Raw genomic sequence first — 22,355 nt, forward strand, 5'->3', positions numbered from 1 at the left:
GGGCTCATGAGAGTCTACCTTGAACATCAGCCAGAGGAGTAGCTCAAAAAAACCTGTCTTTCACCTTTGTGGTGAGCAGGATATTTCCTTGTTTATGAGAACATCATGCTGCTGTCAAGAAAAATGAGGACATAAAAAAGCTGGGATGGGAAGAGCCCCAGATTTTTTTGAAGCATTGAGTGTCATGTATGGTCTTGGAGCCAGAGCTCCTTTAATCCTGAGTCGGTGCCAGCTAAAACTGACTGGTTTATAAATACCACACAGAAATCAGAATTGCTCGGTACATGATCCAGAAGACCTCTGCATCCATCTGTTTTGTACCCAGAGCAGTTTGGAGTTGTTTTAACTACCTGCATAACTCGATCAGGACACGCTGTGTTCTTGGGGAGCCTTGGCATTGCAGGTTCCTGCTTTTCTGTCAGTGCCAGAACACAGAGCAGCAGGGCTCTCTGAGCTCCCATTCCTCAGCCTCCTCCTCCTTGCACTGCAGTTTTTGTGGCTAGATTGAGTGAGAGCTACAACAAAAGGAAGCTAATGGTTCTCCCAAATTAGACTGTCTTTTGCCAGGGGAGTTTAAGAGGTTCATGGCTTAGTACAGCAGTTTTGGCATCATCAGTACTGCAGCAGAGAAGGCTGTCCAAGAAGCCTGGCTGAGCCTGGAAGGAGGTGCTACAGACAAATGAAGAGGACACCATAAAGCCTCTAATCCTCCCAGAGATAAAGCACTGAGGGAGCTAATCAGGGACACATAAATTATCAGCATAGCAGCTGTAAGAAAGAGCATTGCACAGAGAGCAAAACAGAGTTCAGCAGAACATAGGTCTGACCAGATGTGCAAACACACACCTAAGCTGACAGAAATAGGAACAAGGAATATGCAACCTTCAGCAAAATTTGGGATGACCCAGTAATGTCGTTCCTGACCTTACCTCTACTGTGGAACTTAGACCTGACTTTCTTCGCTCTCTTTGTTCTCCTATTGATTAACCTGTGTATGAATGTTATCTTTTTTCATTTCTTTTATCTTTGCTCCTTACTTTGTTGCAGTTTATTCATTTTGTGATTTTCCTAAAAGAGCAAAGGGGCTTCAACATGGCAACTGAAAGCACACAGATGCAAAGGTGCTTCATAGTCTGACAAGGTCAAGAAGTATCAATAGCTCAATGCACAAAACTCTGCTACTAGATGTGAATATGATGTGCATGTGAGGCTCTCCATGAGCAATATCAAACAATTGCATGAAATGTGGCTGTAGGTGCTCAGATACTTTATTAGTGTTCATTTGACATTTTAAATAAGCAATTTTTAATATAAGTATGTAAATATACACATGCAATTTTGAATTTCAGCACTGGAGAAATATAACCTGCTCCTGGGTAATATCAGTTCCAGCATCTGTAGAACTGCTGTTGGACATGTACTGATTTCCTAGTAATAGTCAAAGTGATCATTCAACCTATATTTAGCATACTGGGATTTAAAATGCAAAACAGCAACATATTTCATGCAAATGTCAACTCTGCCTATGTTCTAGGGTGCATGTCCAGAGGAGGAAACAATAAGTTTATTCTTCTCCCCAATTAGACTTTTGTGAAAGGCTCAGTTATGTCTCCAGCTATCACATTGAACACGCACTAAAGCAGCACATTAATGTGCCTTTTAATGCTTCTTAGGAATAGATCAAAAGAAATGTCAGGTGCACTTTGCATTCCTCCTGTGATGTGTCTGAGGCTGTTAGTGCATCACCTCTGCCAGGGCCGTTGTTCCCAGCCTGCCGTGCTCAGGCTGCTGGGACACTGCCCTCCAAAAGTGCATTTACCCAGGGATCTACCTCCATCCCCCTGCACCTTGTGTCCTGGCTCCTCAGCTGGAGCAAGCCAGTAGAGTCCTGCTGCTGTCACCAAAAGCAGGGTTTGGGTTTTGCTTTTCAGTAGGAGAAAGAGTTGTTGAAATCAGTCCTGGAGAAAACATCTTAAAACTCAAGATGCTGGAAAATGGAACTTAATTAATGGGAGCAAACTTGCAAACCTCCACGGCAAACTGTTATTATTTTGCTTACTTGCTTGAGGGAATATGTCAGAGCAGTGTTTACCTTTTCATAGTACAAGCTTGGCTGTTCTACCCATCATTTATTTTTACGTGATTAGCAGGTGAACTTGTAGCTCTGTCACTCTAAACACAGGGTGCTTAAAATGTGCAAGAGACCACTTTCCTTAACCAGGACAGCATTGTCATTGCACTGGCCCTGGGTCCCTTGGCTCCACAACAGAGTGGTGGCTGATGTTGTCAGCACGTGGCTCTTGTTGGAGTGTGGGGCTGATATCAGCCAAAAGATTGCAGAGTGCATTTGGCATGTGAGACACAGCCAGGATAACGTGGGCACCCTCTGCTGCACCAGACACTGAGAATAGAGCTGGGCCTCTGAGGTCTGCAGAGCAGAGTACAGCTTAAAAATGGAGGATAAACAGAAAAGAAAATGTACCCGATGTCAACTATAAGGGTGAGGCTGCAAAGCAGGAGACAAGGCTAAGGAAATAATATAAGGAGCAAGAAAACAGAAAGGCTGCAGTGTGCAGGATGACATGGATGGGGACAAGAAGCTGGAATTAATGCAGAAGTGGGGAAGCAGTGAGAAGGGTTCAAGTTTTGTAACAAAGTTCATTTCTATATATTTTCCTCTTTCAAATGAGTGCTTTGAATAAATAGTACTTTCATTTCCTGAGAGGCAGAGGTGAATAATAAGTACCTCATCTGGGGACGCTGGTCTCCCCAACATCAGTCATCTGCTTGCAGCCTTACACTCCGGCAGTGCTTTGGCTGAGCAAATTAGCCTGAAGTGTTGTGCCCTTGGCTGGCAAATCCTTTCAACCCGGTTGAACGGACAAAATGAATACCCAGATTGTTCCTACGTCTGTTATTCTCTCGTGTTTATCTGGCTGAGCTGTCAGTCAGGCCATTATAACTGTGGTGCACACTCAAATGACTTGTCCACTCACAAAAGCAGAGTCTGTTGATGATAAGCTAAACAAAACTGGAGAGCGACTGTTGACAGAGTTGGGAATCTTGCGAATGTCTCAGGTAAAAGCAGAAATGCAATTTGGGAAGGTACAGAGTGAGCTTTTCGTAGGCGTGTGTAGTTATAAAGTGCTCACTGGGATTTGTCAGCACTGGATAAATGAGCGTTTGTAATGAATTGGGCTCCTCTCTACTTTAAACAAATTAAGTGGCACGAAGATTTCTGAAACTTGAACGTAAGGGTGTATTGCACTTCCAAGAATTAATTAGCCTGAAAAGACATCATTTCCTCAAGCAGGCTTTGCCAGAGCAGAGCGTTGCTGCCCCAGCCATGTGCCGGGAGGAGGCACAAACACCCACAGTGCATCGGGTGGGCTGTGCGGGGCTGCAGGAGCAGCCAAGCCTTCCCAAAGGGATCTGCACAGCCAGCCCTGGGCTTTAATTGCCCTCTTTCTGCTTGGCAGGACCTGAGGGTTTGAGCGTGGTGGTTGCTTGCTCCTTCCCAGGCAGGGAGGATGTTTGCACGATGGGAGCTGATCAGTTTTACTCATAAAAAGAACTGTGTTTCTTAAATGCCCAGCAAAGCAGTGAATCACACAAGTGGATTGTTGTATGATTTATTTTCTGAGTTTTCCCATGAGGACACTGAGTTAGAAGTAGGACTGTGAGCCACTCCTGAAACTCATTTGACTGCATGATATTAAATAATGCAGTGCCTTTCTGCTGAATGTGACTATAGCCAAAGCCACCTCAGTCCTTTAGTCTGATGTTTGTGGCAAAAATTAACAAGTTAAAGTTTTCACATTGTGAGTGTGAACAGTCTCAGGTGTTTGAGCAGTGCTCAGCCATATAACAGAAAGTGTCTCCCCCATCTCCTTCCCAGAGAGGGAAACCCAACATCTTACTTTCTGCAGGGGAGAGAAGACAGGACTGAATAAGACAGCAATGGTTTAAATCCTCATAAGTGTCATGAAGAGGCAGAGGAAAACTTAAGCAAAGAAGGTCCTGTGTCTTGCTGAGAGTTTGTTAAGATGCACAGTTAGGGAGGGAGATGCTGCTGAGAGTGTGGCACAGCACGGCAACAACTCTTTTATCAGCAGCTGGTGCCTTCAAAATCCCAACCCCAGTAGCCTTGTTGGCGGTGATGATAACTGTAACGGATGGAACAGCTATTTTTCATCAAATGCTTGTTAGTCAATTTATTAGACTCCTAATATACTAATGCACTCATTTGGCAGGCATCTCAGCAAACGAGGCTCGCAGTGGAGTGTACTCACTCAAAGTCACGGTAACTCGCAGGTTGCTGATTTCTCATCAGCACTCAGAAGATAATTTGCAAATGTGCCATTTATCATTATGCGCTTTGTAGAAACAGATCTCGTGAATGGGATAAACAGATAAGAGAGTCTAATAATGAACATTTCCTTCCCCAACAACACTGCCAGCTTCTAGAATATTATGTTTTATATACCTTGCAGATGCTGCACCTCTGTGTGGACTGAGTTTGCCTGTGCTAGTGAAATAGCTGGGCACACAGCTTTTAAAGGATGGCTGCTAATGCACTTTGCTCACAGAACGCTGAGTTGAACCAGGTTAGGCATTGTCTTTTGGAAGACATAAGATTTCTATTTGTTGCAGTTTAAAAGCAATGGGCATGTGGGGAGTTCACCATGAAAAGCCACCACTTACCTTCCAGCTTTCGTTTTCTCACTGGAAACACGACCATCTGTGAAAGCCACTGTTAAAGCCAGCAAAAGGATTATTCAGAGTCAGGATGGTGTGGATTATATGGTGGAGGTTGCTGAAGGAGCACTTTTTTCCACGCCAAAGACAACAGGCTTTATGGATGCTCTGACCTGCAGTGCTGTTCACCACTGTGTTTGAGTCTGTGTCACTGGCTGCTTTTTATTTGCTTGTTCACTTTTTACTGGAAGAAGTCGAAAGCCCAGGGATCTGTCTGCAAATGTGATTCCCATCTCCCTTTGTGACATTCAGGGTGGAAGCCCTGCATATAAATCATTGCTACTTATTTTTGCTTCTGCAGATGTGATTTTATTAAATGAAAGGTGTAACAAGAAGCCCAGCATAGTCAGGAGCCCTTTTGCCAAATGGTTCTGTGTGTTTAGCTCTGTGACTGCTCTCCAACAGAGCTGGGAAACCATGCAAAGATATTGATAATTGATTCCATTTTATATAAGTTAAAAACTAGCTTTTCCCTCCTAGTGTGAAGGTAATGGGTTTTGTCTGTAGAAAGATAATAATTCTATGAACCATTTCTACGCCCTCTACTAAAGAATAGTACAGCTTGCACTTGAACGTAATGCCCGTGTCAGCTCAGCTTTTTAAACATTCATCTTAAAAGAGTCTTCAAGGACTGGAAAGAGATCTTCCCCAGACGCCAAGCTAAGTTTGAGGAACTTAAAAAGTCATGAGGATCCTGTCAATTAATGTGTTTATTCTCATATGCCTACTCTGGAAAAAAACATCTTCAGACATGAAAGCTGTTTTCTTTCAATTAAAAAGTTGTCATTGCATTTAGTTTTCATAGATAATGGAGAGAGGATTTTTTTTTTCTCCCCTCTACTGTACTGGTGGATAAATGTATATTTTTTTACTTTTTACCTTTTTCCTCAGAGTAATCTTCATTTACTGCTTGAAGAAAAAAAAAAAAAAAGAAAAAAAAGAAGGAATAAGAGAGCTAAATTGAAATCTTGTCTCCAAATCTGTATACAGGAGGTGACTTGATTTAGAAGCTTTAGGTAATTTCTTTTTTGTTCACACTCCTTCAGTTGAAAGGCTTCCACAAACAGTGTTACAGCACGGAAGGGAGGAGATGGAGAAATTTATCAAGCTATTTATCAAATTATTTTCACAGTCTGTCAAAGTCATAAGCATGCTGGAAAAGAAACATAAAGAGCGTGTTGGAACAGAGGAGCCACGTCTGAGTGAGCAGCAGGACTGCAGCACAACCAGAGCACGGGGACTGCTCTTGGCTCTGGCTGCATCTGCCCTCAAACCCAGCCCTGGCACTTGTGGTATTAGGCCCAGGCTTGATGGATTATGGAGTGAAAAATGGAATGGAAAACATCAAAACTGGCCCAGTAGAACGTGTCCCAGCCCATGGCAGGGCATTGGAACTAGAGGATCTTTAAGATCCCTTCCAAAACAAACCATTCTACGGTCCTGTGACTCTGTGATTATTAAGCAGAGGAAGAGGTCAGAGAGAAGGGGATAGACATCCCCTCTCTGAGTGTCTGAATCTAAGTGGTGCCCATCCTGGGGCAGGGAGTGGATCATATCCTGAGAAGGGACCCCATGGTTTGGAGAAAACAGCCTTGGAATGTGCATCCTTGGTGGTGGGTCCTGGGAGACAGCACTGGCAAAGCAGAGGGAAAAATAAACAAAAAACCAACTGAGAGTGAAGGAACCAGTCTAGTAAGAAATCTTTAATTTCTAATGAGCTTTAAAGGATTTGAGAGAGTTGATTTTTTTTTTTAACAAACCAGTTCAAGTACATGCCTTCAGATTATAAAAGTACCTGAAATTGCCTAGAATATCAGCATGCATAGCTTGTTAATATTTACATATATTTACATGGGGAAAACAAGAGAAAGATCTACAGTTATTTACAGTCTACATAGGAGAAGAGAAAGGCAGCATAATTGTATTTCCTAAAATACAGTAGTTGAATAGTCAGCACATGCATATTAAGATATATTTGCATGATAGAACGCAAATGTTTTAAGACGTACCTTTTAAACTCCCTGTGCTAAGGTATAGCATAATAAAGGTAATTTTTTTTTGTGTTTTGTTTCTAGTCTATTTGCATCAAGTGCTTTAAAATGTTCACTAACACAGCGGCGGCATTATTTACCCTGGCAATTAAAGCAACAGTACACACGATAATTTCCTACTAACTAGCAACAAGCTGCTGGTGAATGAAATATCTATTGTTTCTCATTACCCATCGACCAACATACAGGGATCTCTCCTTGTAAAGGCAGTGCCTAAGCTATCACCATTAATTATAGAAGTAATATAAATGAGACTCTACAGTATGTACTAAATGAAATATTAACAAGACCAGTGTCTTTGAGCCTGAAAGATGCACTAACAGGGCACACTTTACAGCAGACTATCTATGAAAATCACACATACATAATACAGGAGTGCCTGGCTTACAGCTCTAAGCCTAGACTTTAGAGACCTGTTTGCTAGATCTGTATTATTGCAAAATACATTCCCTTAATTAGTTTCTGGAAGACAGAGTTGGTAGTTTCTTTCTTACCATGATACTTCCCCATCATAACACCCTGTGGTTTCTCAATGCATTGTGTTACTGAACTGTGTGTGTCTGTGTGTGTATGTGCATATGTGTGCATGTGTATCAACAGATGAAAAGCAATCTTTATCTCTAAAAACTAAACAAACAGCTCATTAAATATCTGTCCCAAAAGGTCACTTCCTTAAAAAGCATTGTGTTGTGTGACTTTCCTTTTTTGCTCATATCTGAAATAAATTCAACCTAAAAAATTGTCTGTGCAATGAAGGAAGAAGCCAGATGTCAGCATTGTAACGATATTCTTTCAATAATGCATATGAAAAAGTCTAAATTTGGAATAGTAATAGTATTAAAAAGCTATATAAATATATACAGCATATACAGTACTGTATGTATACACACATTTATATAAAGTATATATATAATTAAAGTACAGCAAAACCATAAAACATTTCCATTCAGCATAAGTTAATAATAGAAGTAATTTCAATGAACTCTCATCTGTGTATGCCTAAACACCAGCCAGACCAGTTCTGATTATTTAGTTGCAGCAGTGTATCTAATCTCTCTTTTTTGGCAGGATTTGTTTAGTGTCAACAACCTGTTTGCTCAGCTCTTTAAATTGCCCTTGCCCAGAAGAATCCACCTTTTGCTGGCAGGTTATGTGTCTCAGGAGGATTTCCAGTCCACCACGGGATTTCCAGTTTGACTGTGGCCAACAGGTTGCGATAGAATTTGTGTTTATGATGGTGTTTGTATAAATGTGCATCACAGAAGGTGAGCTGCCGTGGATAGTCAGGTGTGAGCAGCCCCAGCAGAGCTGGGATGCCCAGGGACTGTCCCTGAAATGCTCTTTGCTTCTCACTCCACTGGCCAGTGCTGGCACAGAGGGCAGGGGGGAGGCAATGGACTGCAGCATCATTTCTTCAACCTGATCTCACCCTTACCTGTTACTCTCTGGAATGAAAATCGGTAATTTTCCTCAGGGATTTTTCCCAGATCTAGAAATGAGCAGAAGAATGCTGCATCACTTCATTGCTCCATACCAGCTTGTGAGAAGAAAAGATCATAGACATTTGCATGCAGTGTTCAAAGCTGCCATTTCAGTGGAGCAATGATGTCTTAAAAGTGTAAATCAGGTGTGAACAGGGTTTCAGTGGGCAGGAGAAGGAATTGCAGCACTGATGTGCCTGGAAATGTGCTGTTGTTAAAGAGGCCTGTGAGGAGTGGTGCTGCTCCTAATCTGAAGTGCTGATGGAGCAAAGTAAAGCCACAGACTTCATTATAGTTTTTGGAGCTTAAGGTGGCTCTCTGTCAGCTTTGAAACATTTTTCAGAAGCTGATTGTGGACTTCCATAAGATTCTGTTAAAGAAATACAGTGCTGCCTGTGGGAAGCAGCTCCCTTCCAGGTGCTGTGGCAAAAGCATTTAAATTGCAGAGTCTGGTGTTGTCTTAACCATTGTGTGGTTTTAGCTGAGATATCCCTGAGGGGCTGGCAGATACAATACCAGACCTATGGGAAATATGTGCCCTTCTGAAAGACAGCTGTGGAGCACGTGGGATATCTTGAGGCAGCTCAGATGTCTCAAGATCCATGTTAGGCAACTGAATCCCGCCCCTGGTATGCCATGGTGGCTCTGCCTAGCATATGCAAAGGGTGGGAGAGATGAATGCATGGATTTCAGGGACTGTTTCCCTCTAAAGCATCCATCTTTTAATAACTCACTGTTGTTTTGGCTAGTAAGAGTTTTATCAAGTTCTCTGTGAGCTGGGCAAAAAAACTGGATGAGAGAGGAAGACACTGGAATAGGACCTGGAGTAGCAGACAGCTTCCAGGTTAAAGAATTAAGTTTATACAATAGAGAAAAATAGGCATGATTTTAAAAGATAATTACATTTTTGTCAGCTACTTTGCCAACCTTGTTCTACATCTTCTACACATTTTAACAGTGGTTTATAATATAACACTTTATACTTACACAGTGCTTTTCCAAATTAAGTGTGAAAGCACTCCATAAATCTGAATGACTCCTCACAACACCCCTGTGAGGTGGGTAAATAAGAGTAATCTCCCCATTTTATAGCTGGGAAAAGTGAGGTACATGGAGTTGAGGTGACTTGTCCAAGCTCACTAGGTAAGGAAAAGTCAAAAAGAGGAAAATAACCCAGTTCTCCTGACTTGATGTCCTGTATTGTGTTTTTTTTTCTCCTGTGGAATGATTGCAGAAAATCTGTTTGATACCAGATGTTGGAGGTTGGAAGTTTTCAAGTGCTATCATTGCTGTAATTGAGAACATACTGGGGGTTGCATAAGACAAACAACATGGTGCATTATCAAAATACATTTATTACAATGGACACGATTTCTTTTGCAAAGTTAAAACCCAGAATGTAAGTTAAATATAGCTGCATATACTGAATACTTGAAATAATCACTAGGTCTTAATGCCTCAGCAGTTGAAAACAAATCCTCTTTCATGAACTACTGCTGTTTCCTTACTCAAAGAGCATAGCACACTTATCTCCTATAATGTATGTAAAGAATACTGTAAATGTGTAAGGGTCTTAATGACACTAAGAAAAGTTACAGCTTGAAACCAACTATGCTTTGCAAGTAGAGAAGCTGATGGAGTTTTTAGTCTTTGTAGTTGGGAATTAGTTGAAAAAGTAATACATCAGAGGGAAAAAAGCAGACCTTAAAGATTTTGGTTTACTCATTGTATTATCTTCTAAGAGATGCTTTGCTGGTTTAACTGTGGTGGGGGGGGAAGGGGAGGTGGTTGAGAACCTCTGGTTTAGATGTGGTTTGGTGAGAGCTTTGAAAAGACTGTAGATACAGTGTCAATTCAGGTCACGTTTTCCTGCTGGCACTTGAGTGGAAATAGGACCTGAAGTCAACTGAGCCCAGTTTGGAGTTTAGATCATATTTGGCAGCTCCAAAGTTTTATTTTTTGAGCTGCAGATATGATTTCAGTTTCATGCTCTCCCAAAATAGCAAAGGAAGGTCTCGATTTCATATTTCCCTGCTGAAAAAGCAATCAAGGAATCCTGTTTTCTTACAGGACATTAATACATACATATTCTGAGCGTTATTCATAAGGTAACTGTGCATCTGGGATTCTCTGAGTGAGAGGACTGCAGCAGGAACTGAACAGTTCTCCTGTAATCTCATAGGTGAGACTAAAACTTGTTCACTGCACTGTTGGAAAAATGACTGTTCCTCACAGGAAAAGGAGCAGAGGAACGCCTGGCATTGGGAAGTGGCTCCCTCAGCTACAGCTGGACTCAGCCATGGGTGCTATCACCAAACAGCTCTTAAGATTGCTCCTAAAAACTCAGATACTGAGGAATCCTGGATGAGGACATGAGGATTTTAGACGTGCTAGTGTTTTTCAGAAGAGGTCATTGTGCTCCACATTGCTCACAAGGACTTGGGCTTGATAGGAAAAAGGAATAAGTGTAATTTGAGAAAGCTCTGCACCACAATCCCAGCTTGGGGGTTGTAACAATACCAGAAGAAGACAAATCCATTGCAGTTTTCTCCCAGCTTGCCCCCAGGCAGCACAAACCCCACTGTGCCCACCCTGAGCATCAGCATCAGGATCACAACAAGCAATGGAGCCTCTGAGAAGGCAGTCAGCCTGTGCTAATTCCCACCAGGAGGAGGTGAGGCTTGAGGAAGGTAAAACTGCAGCTGTCACTTTAGGGTTTGGTTTGGATAATATGGTTGTGGAAGCAGATTCTGTATCATTTTGTTTGTTATTCCAAGGAGATTTTGTATTTGACATCAAATCAGGAAAATGGCCACTGCTGAAGGCAGCTGGTGCAGAGTTTCTTCCTCTAACAGAATGAACTCTTCAGGGTGCTTATCAGGGGCACAGAGCAGGTATGGGACACCCCGTTGGTTTCGTATCTGGAATATGTTCATTCTGCCTTGGTTGCTAGGTTAGGTCAGTGGTTGGACTTGGTGATTTTCCCCAACCAAAATGACTCTCTGATTCTACCTCACACTGCTGTGTGATGAGTTATTCGGCTGTAAATGGTATGCTCACAGTGCTTTTGTGTGGGTCTGATATTTTACTGTTAGGGATGTGTTGGCTTTGTCTAATAGTCCTGATATGAATAACAGGAACAGCCTGAAGAGTTTTAAGGACTTGCCTTTTTATTTCACTTGAGCTGCTTGCTTTGAATCTGGCCCTTGTCACAAATACTCTCCTCTCATGTCATTTTGAATTCATCTCTTTCCACTGGCCATCTTTTAAAATGCTCTGTGCTGAACTTAACCTCAGGCTACCAAGATAACTGGCCTTTATCCTTAATTTTTCATAAGAAAATAAACCCCACCTTTTCAAATAAGCTGATCCCATCTCCCTGGCAGACAATGTTGAGTGCTGTGTGCTCTTAACAGAGTTTAGAGTGGATCCTATTCATTCATCGTTGATAAGTATACAGATAAGTTATGGCTTTGTTTCTATTATTTATATGCTTGGAATGTAAACTTGCTCCAGAACAAAAGTCTAATTTTAGAAAATAAACATGCATTTGAAGGCAGACAAATCTAAAAACTAATCATTAACTGTGTAATATGTTTTCTTATCAGGAACATAAGTGATATCTCAGAATATTAACAGATGCATTACATATATTAATGAGGGTTTTACCATGTTCTGTATCTCGAGAACCCCTTTTCTTTTACTTAAGTTATTCAATATTAATTTGCATTCAGTGCCATCAGTTAAAAATTGACTGCTTGCAGTTATGAAATAAATGCCTACGAACTAGTAGCTACTTAGTTCTTCAATTCAACAAAGGATTTCAGAAGGATGGATAATTTAGATCTTTGAGCCTCAACTATAAATAAACAGCAACTGCTGTATAAATCCCACCCTGCTGCAGAGGAAGATTGTATTACAAAACTGACAAATGATTTGCGGAAGAGAATGATGAACCCTTATTACTAAGACACTCTTCAACTTAATCCAAAACAAGATTCCCGGGTAATTTTACGTGCACTGGAAAGATTGATAGCGTGGTGCTTGCCCAGCAGCTTTCAAATGTTTGACTGGATCGGAAATGGCACTGAGGCATGATTAAAGATTCAGTTGGGCTCCTCACCAATTCTTTATCCTGTGTATTCATTATTGCAACCCGCTGCCTTTGTTGTAGGTTAAAGAAGGCTGACCCCAGCTCTGGTGATTATCACCCTGTACAACTGATGGACCTATGGAAAAAAATGTTTAGGTTGCCTGACGCCTTTAGCATTGTTTATCAGCTGAAATTGTTGGGAGGGGGGACCTGAATCACAATGAATTGGGGAGAGTCTGTGACAACTGACAAGCTCATTGTTTAAGACATTTTTTAACAAAGTTGTTAACATTAATTCTTTTATATAGTACTCTAATCTTCTTCAAATTATGTTCTGACATGGCACAAACTGCTTGGCATTGAAAGTCATTCAACAGTGATTAAAGTGCTCTTTTTATTGGTTTAAGAATGTTTCATCTTGTATCAGCAGTATGGAATTGTTTACTAATTAGATTCCCTAACATCCTCTGCTGTTGTATGCTGATGATATGTGAACAGGAAAGCTGATGAGCAAAAAATTAAAACTTGTTACTAGACTGTCAAAAGGCCCAGCATATAAAGATGTCATTCAAATGACTGTGTTCATAAGGGATAAACAATATTTGCTGAGAAACTGAGCAGTTTCTGGCTAGCAGTGCAGGCAGCTTGCACTTGTCTGCAGCTCTGGCTCTTCACAGAGGTTTGTGGGATCGTAGATGCAAAGGAGGGATTTGTGCCTTGGGGACTTTCCCATTCAGCATGGCATATATGAAGCTTCTACACATCCCGCTTTGGGCAGGAGATTGGGCTGGAGACCTCTTGATACTCCTGCCAAGCCAAAATGGGATTTGATTCCTGTGACTGATGCTCACTCCTCTCAGTCCTTGAGCAAGTCACTTAGGCAGGTCCTCAAGTGTCTGAATGCAACCAGCTCACAAAGGAAATTAGGTACATAAATGGCTCTGAGAATCTGGGATTTACCTTCTGTTACATAGCTTTGCTGTCTGAAGCACTCTCCTAGGCTTGATGAGTTCATGTTTGTCCATAATTGTGGGATACTAAATCTTTACCCTCTGTCAACGAAGGGATAAATACGACTGCAATTCTCTTAAGTAATAAGAAAGGTATTTTTCTTTCAATGATAGAACCATTGAATTTTCTTCTTCCAAAACAGCCAACGTGATTGAAACATTTAGAAAGATCTAAGGATACACACAGCCAAAAAGCAAATGGCACGTTGCTTGCATCCAGTTCTCAGCAAAACACTGGAGGCATCGCAAGATAAAGTGCTTTGGGCTTCCAGCCATATAATCTTTTATCGCTTAAAGTAAATATCCTATGCTCACACAGGGAAAGCTATTCTCTTCTTCTGGAGCTTAGCTTGTGTCAATGCTCAAGGTATAAAGCACTGCTCTTGTGCTCTGGGGTGTTTTTTGCCTGCTGAGAATTTTGTTTAAACATCGTCAAATTTGACTTGTTTGAAAAGATAAATTATTGTTTGGGCTGGATTTTAAACTGGCTCTGATAAACTTCCATTTTATGAATTAGCTGAATTCTATTAGAGATAGCCTGAGTCTAGCTTGGCTGGATGGATGCTTTTCAGAAATAGCTTGAGGGCTCTCACTCTGCATTGAGCAATTCAGTTTAATTTTACCTTTCTAATGAAAGTCCAGTTGAATTGCTTGCAAAAAACTAATAAAACTCTTTAGGGCCTTTGATACATTCTAAACATCTGAATACAGTGATCATACCTGTACTGTAGAGCTTTATAGGATAGTTAAAATGAGCATAGAAATTTTAGTGTTCTCTATTAATATTATTTTTAGAACTCTCTTCCATTTCTGCTACCACCTTTAAGATATTTTATCTTTTTTTAAAAAAGATACTGGTTTAATAAGAGGATTACTATGTATTATACTAACTTTAAAAATATTTTGGTCTGTTGATAAATATATGCCTTTCAAAATACTTAATACAGACAGTTTTGGTTTACCTTGTGATGGGAGATCATTTCTAAGTTGTGGAGTCATCATTATCAGTTTAATCCCATCTGCTGAGGAAAATGCATGTCTTGCAAACAAATATGCACTTCTTTGTTGCTACAAAGTTGAGATGCCTCAAATAAGGAGAACTGGGGCTTTTTAAACTGCTTCCTGTCCTTGAAGGATGAGAATGCCAAATAGAGGTCTTCTGCAGGTTGACCCCCCTAGCAGCACCCTGAGTTTCCTTGGCTGTGACAATGAAAGGCCAAAAAACAAAGGAGTGGGGGGAAATCACAAGAGATTGAAGCCTATTCTCTTATCCTATTAAATTATCTTAATGTGGCAACAACTAATTTCTCTTCATTTACTTTTTCAATTGCACTTGGCAGCCTCTTTATTCTGATTCCTATCAGCTCATAATTTGTTACCACAGAAAGGACTAAGATGTACATAAATAATCATAAGATGCCAGATAAACTCTATCGGTTTTAAATTAGTGTTGTGTTTTGCTAATGCGCTCTCACCTATTATTTTTAATTATAGTTTACAAAGCAAAATAGCTTCATGCCCTCTCCCCAGCTGTTCTAGCACTGTGCTTTTAATCTGTGCAGGGAATAGCCCATCACCCATGCCAGCGTACTTGCCCCAACCCTGTGGCCTCCATCGGCAGGTTTCTGTTGGAATAATTCAGAGAAACCCATTCTTCCTGTTTGAACATAAGTTCACTTAGTATTTAAATTTAAAAAAAAAAAAAAAAAAGGGAAAGGGAAAGGGAAAGGAAAAGGAAAAAAAAGAGAAAGCAAGAAAAATTTAAAAATCCCTTCTGATCCACAAAAGCCTCTAATCTATCCACTCTATTTCTTAAAGCATTAAAAGACATGAGAAATGGTTGTTACAGAACAAAACTCCACTGGAAAGCCTCGTGTCTCTGCAGAACCAGCCCTGTCTGTGCTTGCAGCAGACAAATGCTCTCACACAGCAGCAGTGACAACTGCCATGGGGAGATTGTTGATCCAAGATCCACGGGCAGGTTTGGCACCAATCCCGACTGCATTTTACATGATAGGTCTTAATTGGAGTGCCCAGGTTAATTTTGCACAAGAGGTTTAGAAAACCCAAACAAACCAAATCCATCTATCAGGCTGCGTCATGGGTCAGGGTGCCCGGGCATGTGGTCAATGATTTCTGTGATGCAAAGGGAAGTTTTGAGGTGCTGCTTTTGAACCTGGCTCAACTGTTCTGGTGTCAAACACCACCTGGGAAGCCCCTGCCACCAATCCAGGGGTTTACCCAAAAGGGGCAAAACACCTGAGCTTGGGACCGTGGTTCAGGATTTTCTTTTTCTTCTCCTTTTAGAGGGAAGGAAAAGAAAAACGTCTTCATTGAAGTGGTTTGTAAATAAGTGTCCAAGAGGCAGTGCCGGGCGGGTTACCCTGCCAGCAGCGCCGCTTGCACAAGACACAGCTCCAAAGGGCTGCGGTAAAACTTACAGCGCTAATAACAAATGATAAAATAGCTATGTATTTATATCGTTTTGCTTGTTTTCTCTCTCTTAATTAGTTATTTTTTTTTTTTATTGCAGCAACAAGGAGCTGCCACGACAGTGTACTGCGCCACGGCGGCAGAGCTGGAGGGGCTGGGCGGGATGTACTTCAACAACTGCTGCCGCTGCCTGCCCTCGCAGCAGGCACAGGGCGATGCCACGGCCGCTGCCCTCTGGGAGCTCAGCGAGAGCCTGATCCAAGAACGAGTTGGCAGCCAGGCCAAATAGCAGGGAGCTCCTGGAAGGATCAAAACACACGAGTGTGTGCACGCTCGGAAACTGCCAACACTGGAACCTGTCCAATCTTATCATCTAGAGGGTTTCCGTGTACCTCAGATACAGATTAACCGGTGTTAAATGAAATAATAGCAGTCACAACATAGTGAAAAATGTTAAGTACTAATGGGAGGTGGGGAATACTGTGGGTTAAAGGGACGGTGCGGCTTCCTGGGGCTGAGTTAGTCTTGGTTCTCTTTCTTTTGATTATAGCCTGTTCAAAGTGTAACCCAAGGAGGCATCTTCTGTCTTATTTTAGAAAAGCAATTCTGCAGATAATTTCTGTTGTTTTGATTAATGGGTAGGTATGTAGCCCAATATGGGATTTCCTCCTTATTTTGATAATTACTGTCTGTTAGGCTTTAGGTATTGACTGGGAGATGGTAGTTGTTTTGATTCTTTTTCCCTACAAGGATTTTATTGGGTGTGGCAAATCAAAAGATTATTGAGGAAAGAAATCTTTTCAGCCCTTGACTCTGTTGGTTGCAAGTACATCTGCACTGTCTAGAAAAAGAAGGTGCAGGAAGACATCTGAACAGTAATGATAAAGTCACAGCTAATTAAATATTTCTGTGTTTTTTTTTCTTAAAAGATTACAATAAAAGATATGTTGTAAACCATTCCCTAAGTACTGTCGAGTTAGCAAAGATGATGATGTCTCCTTAAGAACACACAGAGTGTAATCAGGGGTTTAAATGGTATTTCCATCAATTTCTTGGTTCACAGTTTTAAGGAGTTTTATTTCCTTGAAAGTTCACAGTTTCTCAGTTTCTTTTCCTGATACCGTATCCCATTCCAAATCTGTCTTTTCTTTCCATTTAAATTCAATAAAACAACATGCTTGCTTGAGTATTGTCTTGCTTGAATATTGTCACCTGAAGAGAAAGTTTGTCTCATTTCTGCAAATGTCTTAGTTCCATTTTTTTCTAGAAAAGAAAACTTGAGAAAAAATAAAGAGCTTCTTGTTGATGCCAAGAAAACGCTGCTTTTTTTCTTGTTTCTTTCTGAGTTCATTTTTTGTTTTGTGCTTTGTAGCTGTCTTCATGCCAGAAGGTTGTTCTAAGCCATCCTCAGTCCAGCATCACATTTTCTGTAGACAGAATATAAACACATAAATAGAAGGACACATTGTTAATAGAAGTTTATTTAATCCCCTTTTTATTTCTGCTTTATTGTTAACAATCTGCCTTCCATGATTTTTCTTTTCCGCAATCATAGTACATTGGATTAGTTACTGAACAGAGTTAAAGTCAAGGCTTCTACCCAAGTGCAGCCTCAGCTGCTCCTTCCTTGTCTGCTTCCTTACCTGATGCCACAGTCTTTCCTAAAGCAGCAGTAAAGAATAGATGGTCTTTTTTATCCCTCTGCCCACTCTTTAGCAACAGCTTCAGGAGACAGCAAATCCTGCTGCAGCCCCTTCCCAAGGGCAGCACATCCTGCTTTGAAACGCTTGGTGGAATAAAGAAATAGAAGGGGATATTCCAGAAAGAACACCAACTCTTAAAAAAGAAAAATCCTTCTTGTCTCCTATCCTAGAAGTTTTCTCCAGTCTGTGCTACACTGAGCAGATGCTGGTGTAGTGCAGTGTGTGAAAATTCATGGCCTGGGTTGAAGGCTTTGCAAGCTGAGGCAATGGTTACAGCCAAATTCCTTGTATTGTCTGGAGTTTAACGGGGAGAAAAAGTGATTAAAAGTGTCACCTGTGCAACAGCCCTCACACACACATTATTTTTCCCTTTCACAGCCAGACAGAATTACTCTGGTATGACACAGGCAGTGTAGGACCACAGAGCTCTGCACTGGAGCTTGGCATTGCTGGGTTCAGAAGAGGCACTAATTAAGTGATGCTGGGAGCTCTGCACTCCCCTGAAGGCCTGGGCCTTCTGCTCCATTTAGGCAAACATTAATAACCTATAATGAACCCCCTGTCATTCCTTATTGCTGAAATATTGTTCTCTTCCATGAGAATTCAGTACTTAGGGATATTTCCTGCCTTCCTTCAAATAACGTCTATATATTTTTCCTCTGTACACCGCTTTCTATTTTAGTGTTACAAGGTAGGAGCACTTTTAATGTTAGTATAGTTTTAGTGTTGCACTAGTATGAGGTAAGCTGACCCCTAACTTCTCTGAGTTGTTTGGGTTCCTCTGGTTTTTATTTCTGGTTATTATTTATTGACACCAGTGTATTTCCCTGTCTAGAATTTCACTGTCATAATTTTCTCCAATGCAGAAAAAATTACTTGCTCCCTGTTTCTTTCTTTCTTACTTTTTATTTCACTCTGTCATTCTCTGTTTCTCCTTTTTCCTCTCCTTCATTTTTTTCTCTCTCCATTTTGTTTCTTCCACTCTCTGTTCTCCTCTTTGTCTCTCACTCTCCTGTGTTGAGATAGCCAGTATAAAAAAAGGCTTTTTCCAAATGGAAAAAAAAAAACCCACCAAGCTGTATAGCCCTCGCTTCTATTAGAAACACTTGTGAAAATAATGTTTCTTGCAATCTCAGTTTGGTTTCAGTGCAGGAGGGATGTGCAAGGAACATTAAAAAGGGAAAAGCAATTGAAAAGAAACAGACTCCATTTTAATATCCTAGATGTGCCTAAGTCATTGGCTTTCAAATATATTTTGGTGTAAAATTTGGCACATTTACAGCAGGTCAGATTTATTTATTTGACTGGCTTACATTTTTCCAGTTGATTTACCTGAGGCAATGTCTGTGTGAATTACTCCACAATGCATTGACTCCAGTGTTCATTAAAGGTAGTTAAGTGATCCTGTGTCTAATATTAAAGCAAACCCCATTAACCTTAACTAGTATCATATCAGCAAAACAAAAAGAACTGAATAAAGCAAAATAGATCGGGTATTTATAGTTCTTGGAAAAGATCCAGCAAATTCACATCAAGCTCCTAATAGTCCTAATAAGCACTTGCTAGTTATGCCCATGGAAAAGGGGGAGGCTGGGTTAGGGCTGTGTCTGGTGCAGGCTCAGGCCCCGCAGGGCTTTGGGAAGGGGAGGTGCTGGCAAATGCTGGAGCATTTCTCAGCCACCCCTACAGGGCATTGTCCGACCCTTTCCCCCCTGCTTTCCTCCCAAAGTCAACGTTTCCCATTTTAATGGTGATTTTTTGACCCTGTATTGGTGCCCTGTAGATTCAAGTCCGTGTAGGTGAGAGAGCAAATTCCCTTGCTGGGGTTGAAGATCCAGAAGGATTTTTGGGGAATGGAGGTGCCTTTTTAATCAGTGTCAGCTTCCACTGCTGCCCAGTGTTCTGCCCAGACAGTCACTGGCTGCTGGGACCTCTGCTTGCCAAATCAGGTAGAGGTGAACCAGCAGAAACCCATGCCAAATCTTGACTTCTTTCACTTTTTCCTTCCTGCTTTTTCTTTTGACATCTGGGAGACACATCTCAGATATTCTCAGACCAGGTAGGGCTTTTTATTAGAGAAGTCTTTCCAGCAACCCTGCAATAATTTGACTTATATCAAGGTTGAATAACTCCTTGTCAGGTGTTAAGCTCGTGACCTTTCAAGCCAAACACACTTATACTAACCAGTTTACCATTGGAATGATCAATATCTTGTAAGTGAGAAAGTCTAGACAGATCTTATTTTGTCCTTTGGTATCACTTGTGGCTTTGGAATTGATCATTATATGTGGCTGGGGAAAAATTGCCTATACATTTCATGCTCTCTATTTATCTTGACAAGGTTCTCTAGGATTATATTTTCATAATCTGAATGGCAGTGGAACAGCTGCTCAGATGGTGCAAGCCCTTCTTATCAGGCTGAATTTAAGCTACGGTAATTACTCTTTCTCCTTATGTATTTCTTTTTTAAACAAGCGTGTACTATACATTAAAATGTATGGTTGGGGCGGCAGGGGGCATGCTGAGAAGCTTGGAAAATGCTGCTAAAGTGTATTTCCTTCCATACAGTAGATGTGGGTTTGTATTTTATTCTAAATATAAGCCCATGTCTGAGCACAGGTGGGCTCTGAAGCAGGGTCCCAGCCTACAGAGCGAAAATGTTGTTTTATTAACAAATCTTAGAGAGTCAAGATTTCCTGAGACTGGAGACAGTTTAGGAAAGCTGGAATAGCCAATAGTAATACCCAGTAAATGCATGACTGACTGAAGCCTTCAACTGGTCCCTTTGCAAAGGGAGTCCTGGGTGAAGCCCATGCCCAAAAAGCAGCTGAGCCATCACCAGGGACCTGCACGGGCTGGTGCCAGGCTTGGGGGATGCCTGAGTGACACGGGGATGGAAGCACTGAAATAGAGCAGGGGGTGGCTGTTTGCTGGTACCCTTTACTGTGGGATAGAGGAAATGGGGAAATAGAAAGGCATCTTGGACAGAAAGAATATACTGCTTTTTTCTTGAGTTTTTTTTTTTTTTTTTTTCCTACAGTACTAACTGTGTTATTTACTAGATGCCTTTTCTGGGCTGTTCTTTTTCTTCTCTCCCCCACCCCTGTTGCGTTTGCAGAGTACTTTCCAAGGGGTGTTTTGTGAATTAGCTTCATGCTTTAAAAGAGAAGATTGCTCTGGCAGAGAACAGCATAGTTGTAAAAGTGTCAAGGTGTTATGAATGTCCTGATGATAGAGCCCAGTTGTTATCTGCTGGGTAGTGAGGGAGGATAGCTAATGATGTGCAGCATGTAAACCGTTTGTTGCTCTAATCCATCTGTGTGGAGAGGAGTGAAAAAGAGGGGCGAAATCCTGGGAAAATTACTTGGACAGCTGGAGATAAAGTGTGTACTGATGGAGTCATCCAGAGGTAGCTGTCAACATGAGCTGTGTTTGCATATAATCCAAGCGATGCACAATGATTCCTTTTGGTACCGTTTTTTTAATGGGGGTTCATGTGTCTGTGCACAGACCTTAATTACTAGCCAGTATCTCTTACCAACTGGGCTCCAGTTTTAAGTGAGGAATGTGATTTTAATCAATTCGTGCCTGGGTGGTGGAGAGAAGTACTACAAACAGACCAAAGCAAGACATATGGATCCCTTTGGAGGACCTGAATTAAATGAGAAGCAGTCATTTTATTAATTCTGCTGTGTTTTATAGACCTTTTATATGGAACATTACCCATACAACTTCACTAGCTAATTAAAAAGGGCTCTTATCAATTTGCTGGGCAGTTGCTTATGCAGGGGGGAGAAAAATAAAAAAGAGAGGAAGAAATAATATTTTTTTTTTTGAGTCCCAGAAAATCATTAACCTTAAGGGGGTACAGAACAGATCACCAAATGCCTGGTGAGACTATCTGGACTGCTTATCTTCACTCTTCTGAAAGAACTGTTGTAAAAACTGAACATTACACAACATTTTGAGACTGATCTGCACCGTGCCTGTTGTTCATAGGGAAACCTTACACAGGTCTGGTGCAGTGCCTGCAGATATGTGAGCACAGGATAAATTAGGGGCTTTGTACACTGGATTTCTATGATCCCTCCTGGCAAAGAAGGCACCCTTTTCCTTGAGCTGATGTTAGCCTTTAACAGCAGCAGTTTGAGCAGCTTTGTGATGTTCTCAGCCAGGACTGAGGAGTGTGTGTGATGCTGGTGTAACGTGGAATCTTTTTGCAAAGGGAGGAGAGAGAGAAGCAAGTGCAGAGGAGCCACCCTGGTCCTGACTGATGATCACATCAGCACAGAACTTATGGCTTTAAAATGGATTTGCCTTCTGCAGGCAGCCTGAGAGGAAGGGCAGGACACACGGGGGAAGGTTATGGGAATGGGGAGTGCCCCTCTGAGTGCAGCCCTCTGCTCTGCTGCCTGTGTGGGGTGGGACGAGGCTGAAGCAGTCCCAGCACCTGAAAAGCAGCATCACAAAAATACAGTCAGTCAGGATGGAGACAAGAACAGTCTTCTAAACCCTTTGTGCCTCCGTAAACCCTTTCTTTACGTGGCGTATTGGATTTTACAAGCACGGGGTCTGCTGGGAGCTGTCTGCCGAGCACACAGTTAGCAGTGATTGAACACCAGCGTTTTTAGCATTTTGACTTAAATCCAGTGCAAACTTGTAAGTGAACTGCTGGCCTGGGCTGGGTCTCTGGTGGACAGCAGTCAGCCGAGCATCACAGGCCATGCAGCCACCAAGTGCCGGACGGTGGCTGCAGGTCACAGCTCAAAGGAAGCCTGAAATTTCGCTTCAATGGATCCTGAATTACCTCTCATCCCAGGGAAAGC

General features: G+C 41.5%; 2 protein-coding genes across 3 annotated transcripts in view; one reads left to right on the forward strand and one right to left on the reverse strand.

Moving 5' to 3' along the window:
* The window catches only part of WWOX (WW domain containing oxidoreductase), a 483,980-nt gene extending 466,968 nt beyond the window's left edge, over positions 1 to 17,012 (forward strand). For both annotated transcript variants that reach the window (XM_085589257.1, XM_021541209.4), the window contains one exon: positions 15,927 to 17,012. In XM_085589257.1, coding sequence (XP_085445383.1) covers positions 15,927 to 16,115 — 189 coding nt within the window. In that variant the 3' untranslated portion in view covers positions 16,116 to 17,012. The remainder of the gene's footprint in view (positions 1 to 15,926) is intronic.
* Positions 6,447 to 22,355, reverse strand: part of MAF (MAF bZIP transcription factor) — a 196,081-nt gene continuing 180,172 nt past the window's right edge. Inside the window, exon 3 of the mRNA XM_021541211.3 lies at positions 6,447 to 17,253. The gene's annotated coding sequence lies outside the window, so the exon portion shown is untranslated. The remainder of the gene's footprint in view (positions 17,254 to 22,355) is intronic.

Source organism: Lonchura striata, chromosome 11 (assembly GCF_050655825.1).
Source record: "Lonchura striata isolate lonStrDom1 chromosome 11, ASM5065582v1, whole genome shotgun sequence".
In the NCBI taxonomy this organism is placed as follows: domain Eukaryota; kingdom Metazoa; phylum Chordata; class Aves; order Passeriformes; family Estrildidae; genus Lonchura; species Lonchura striata.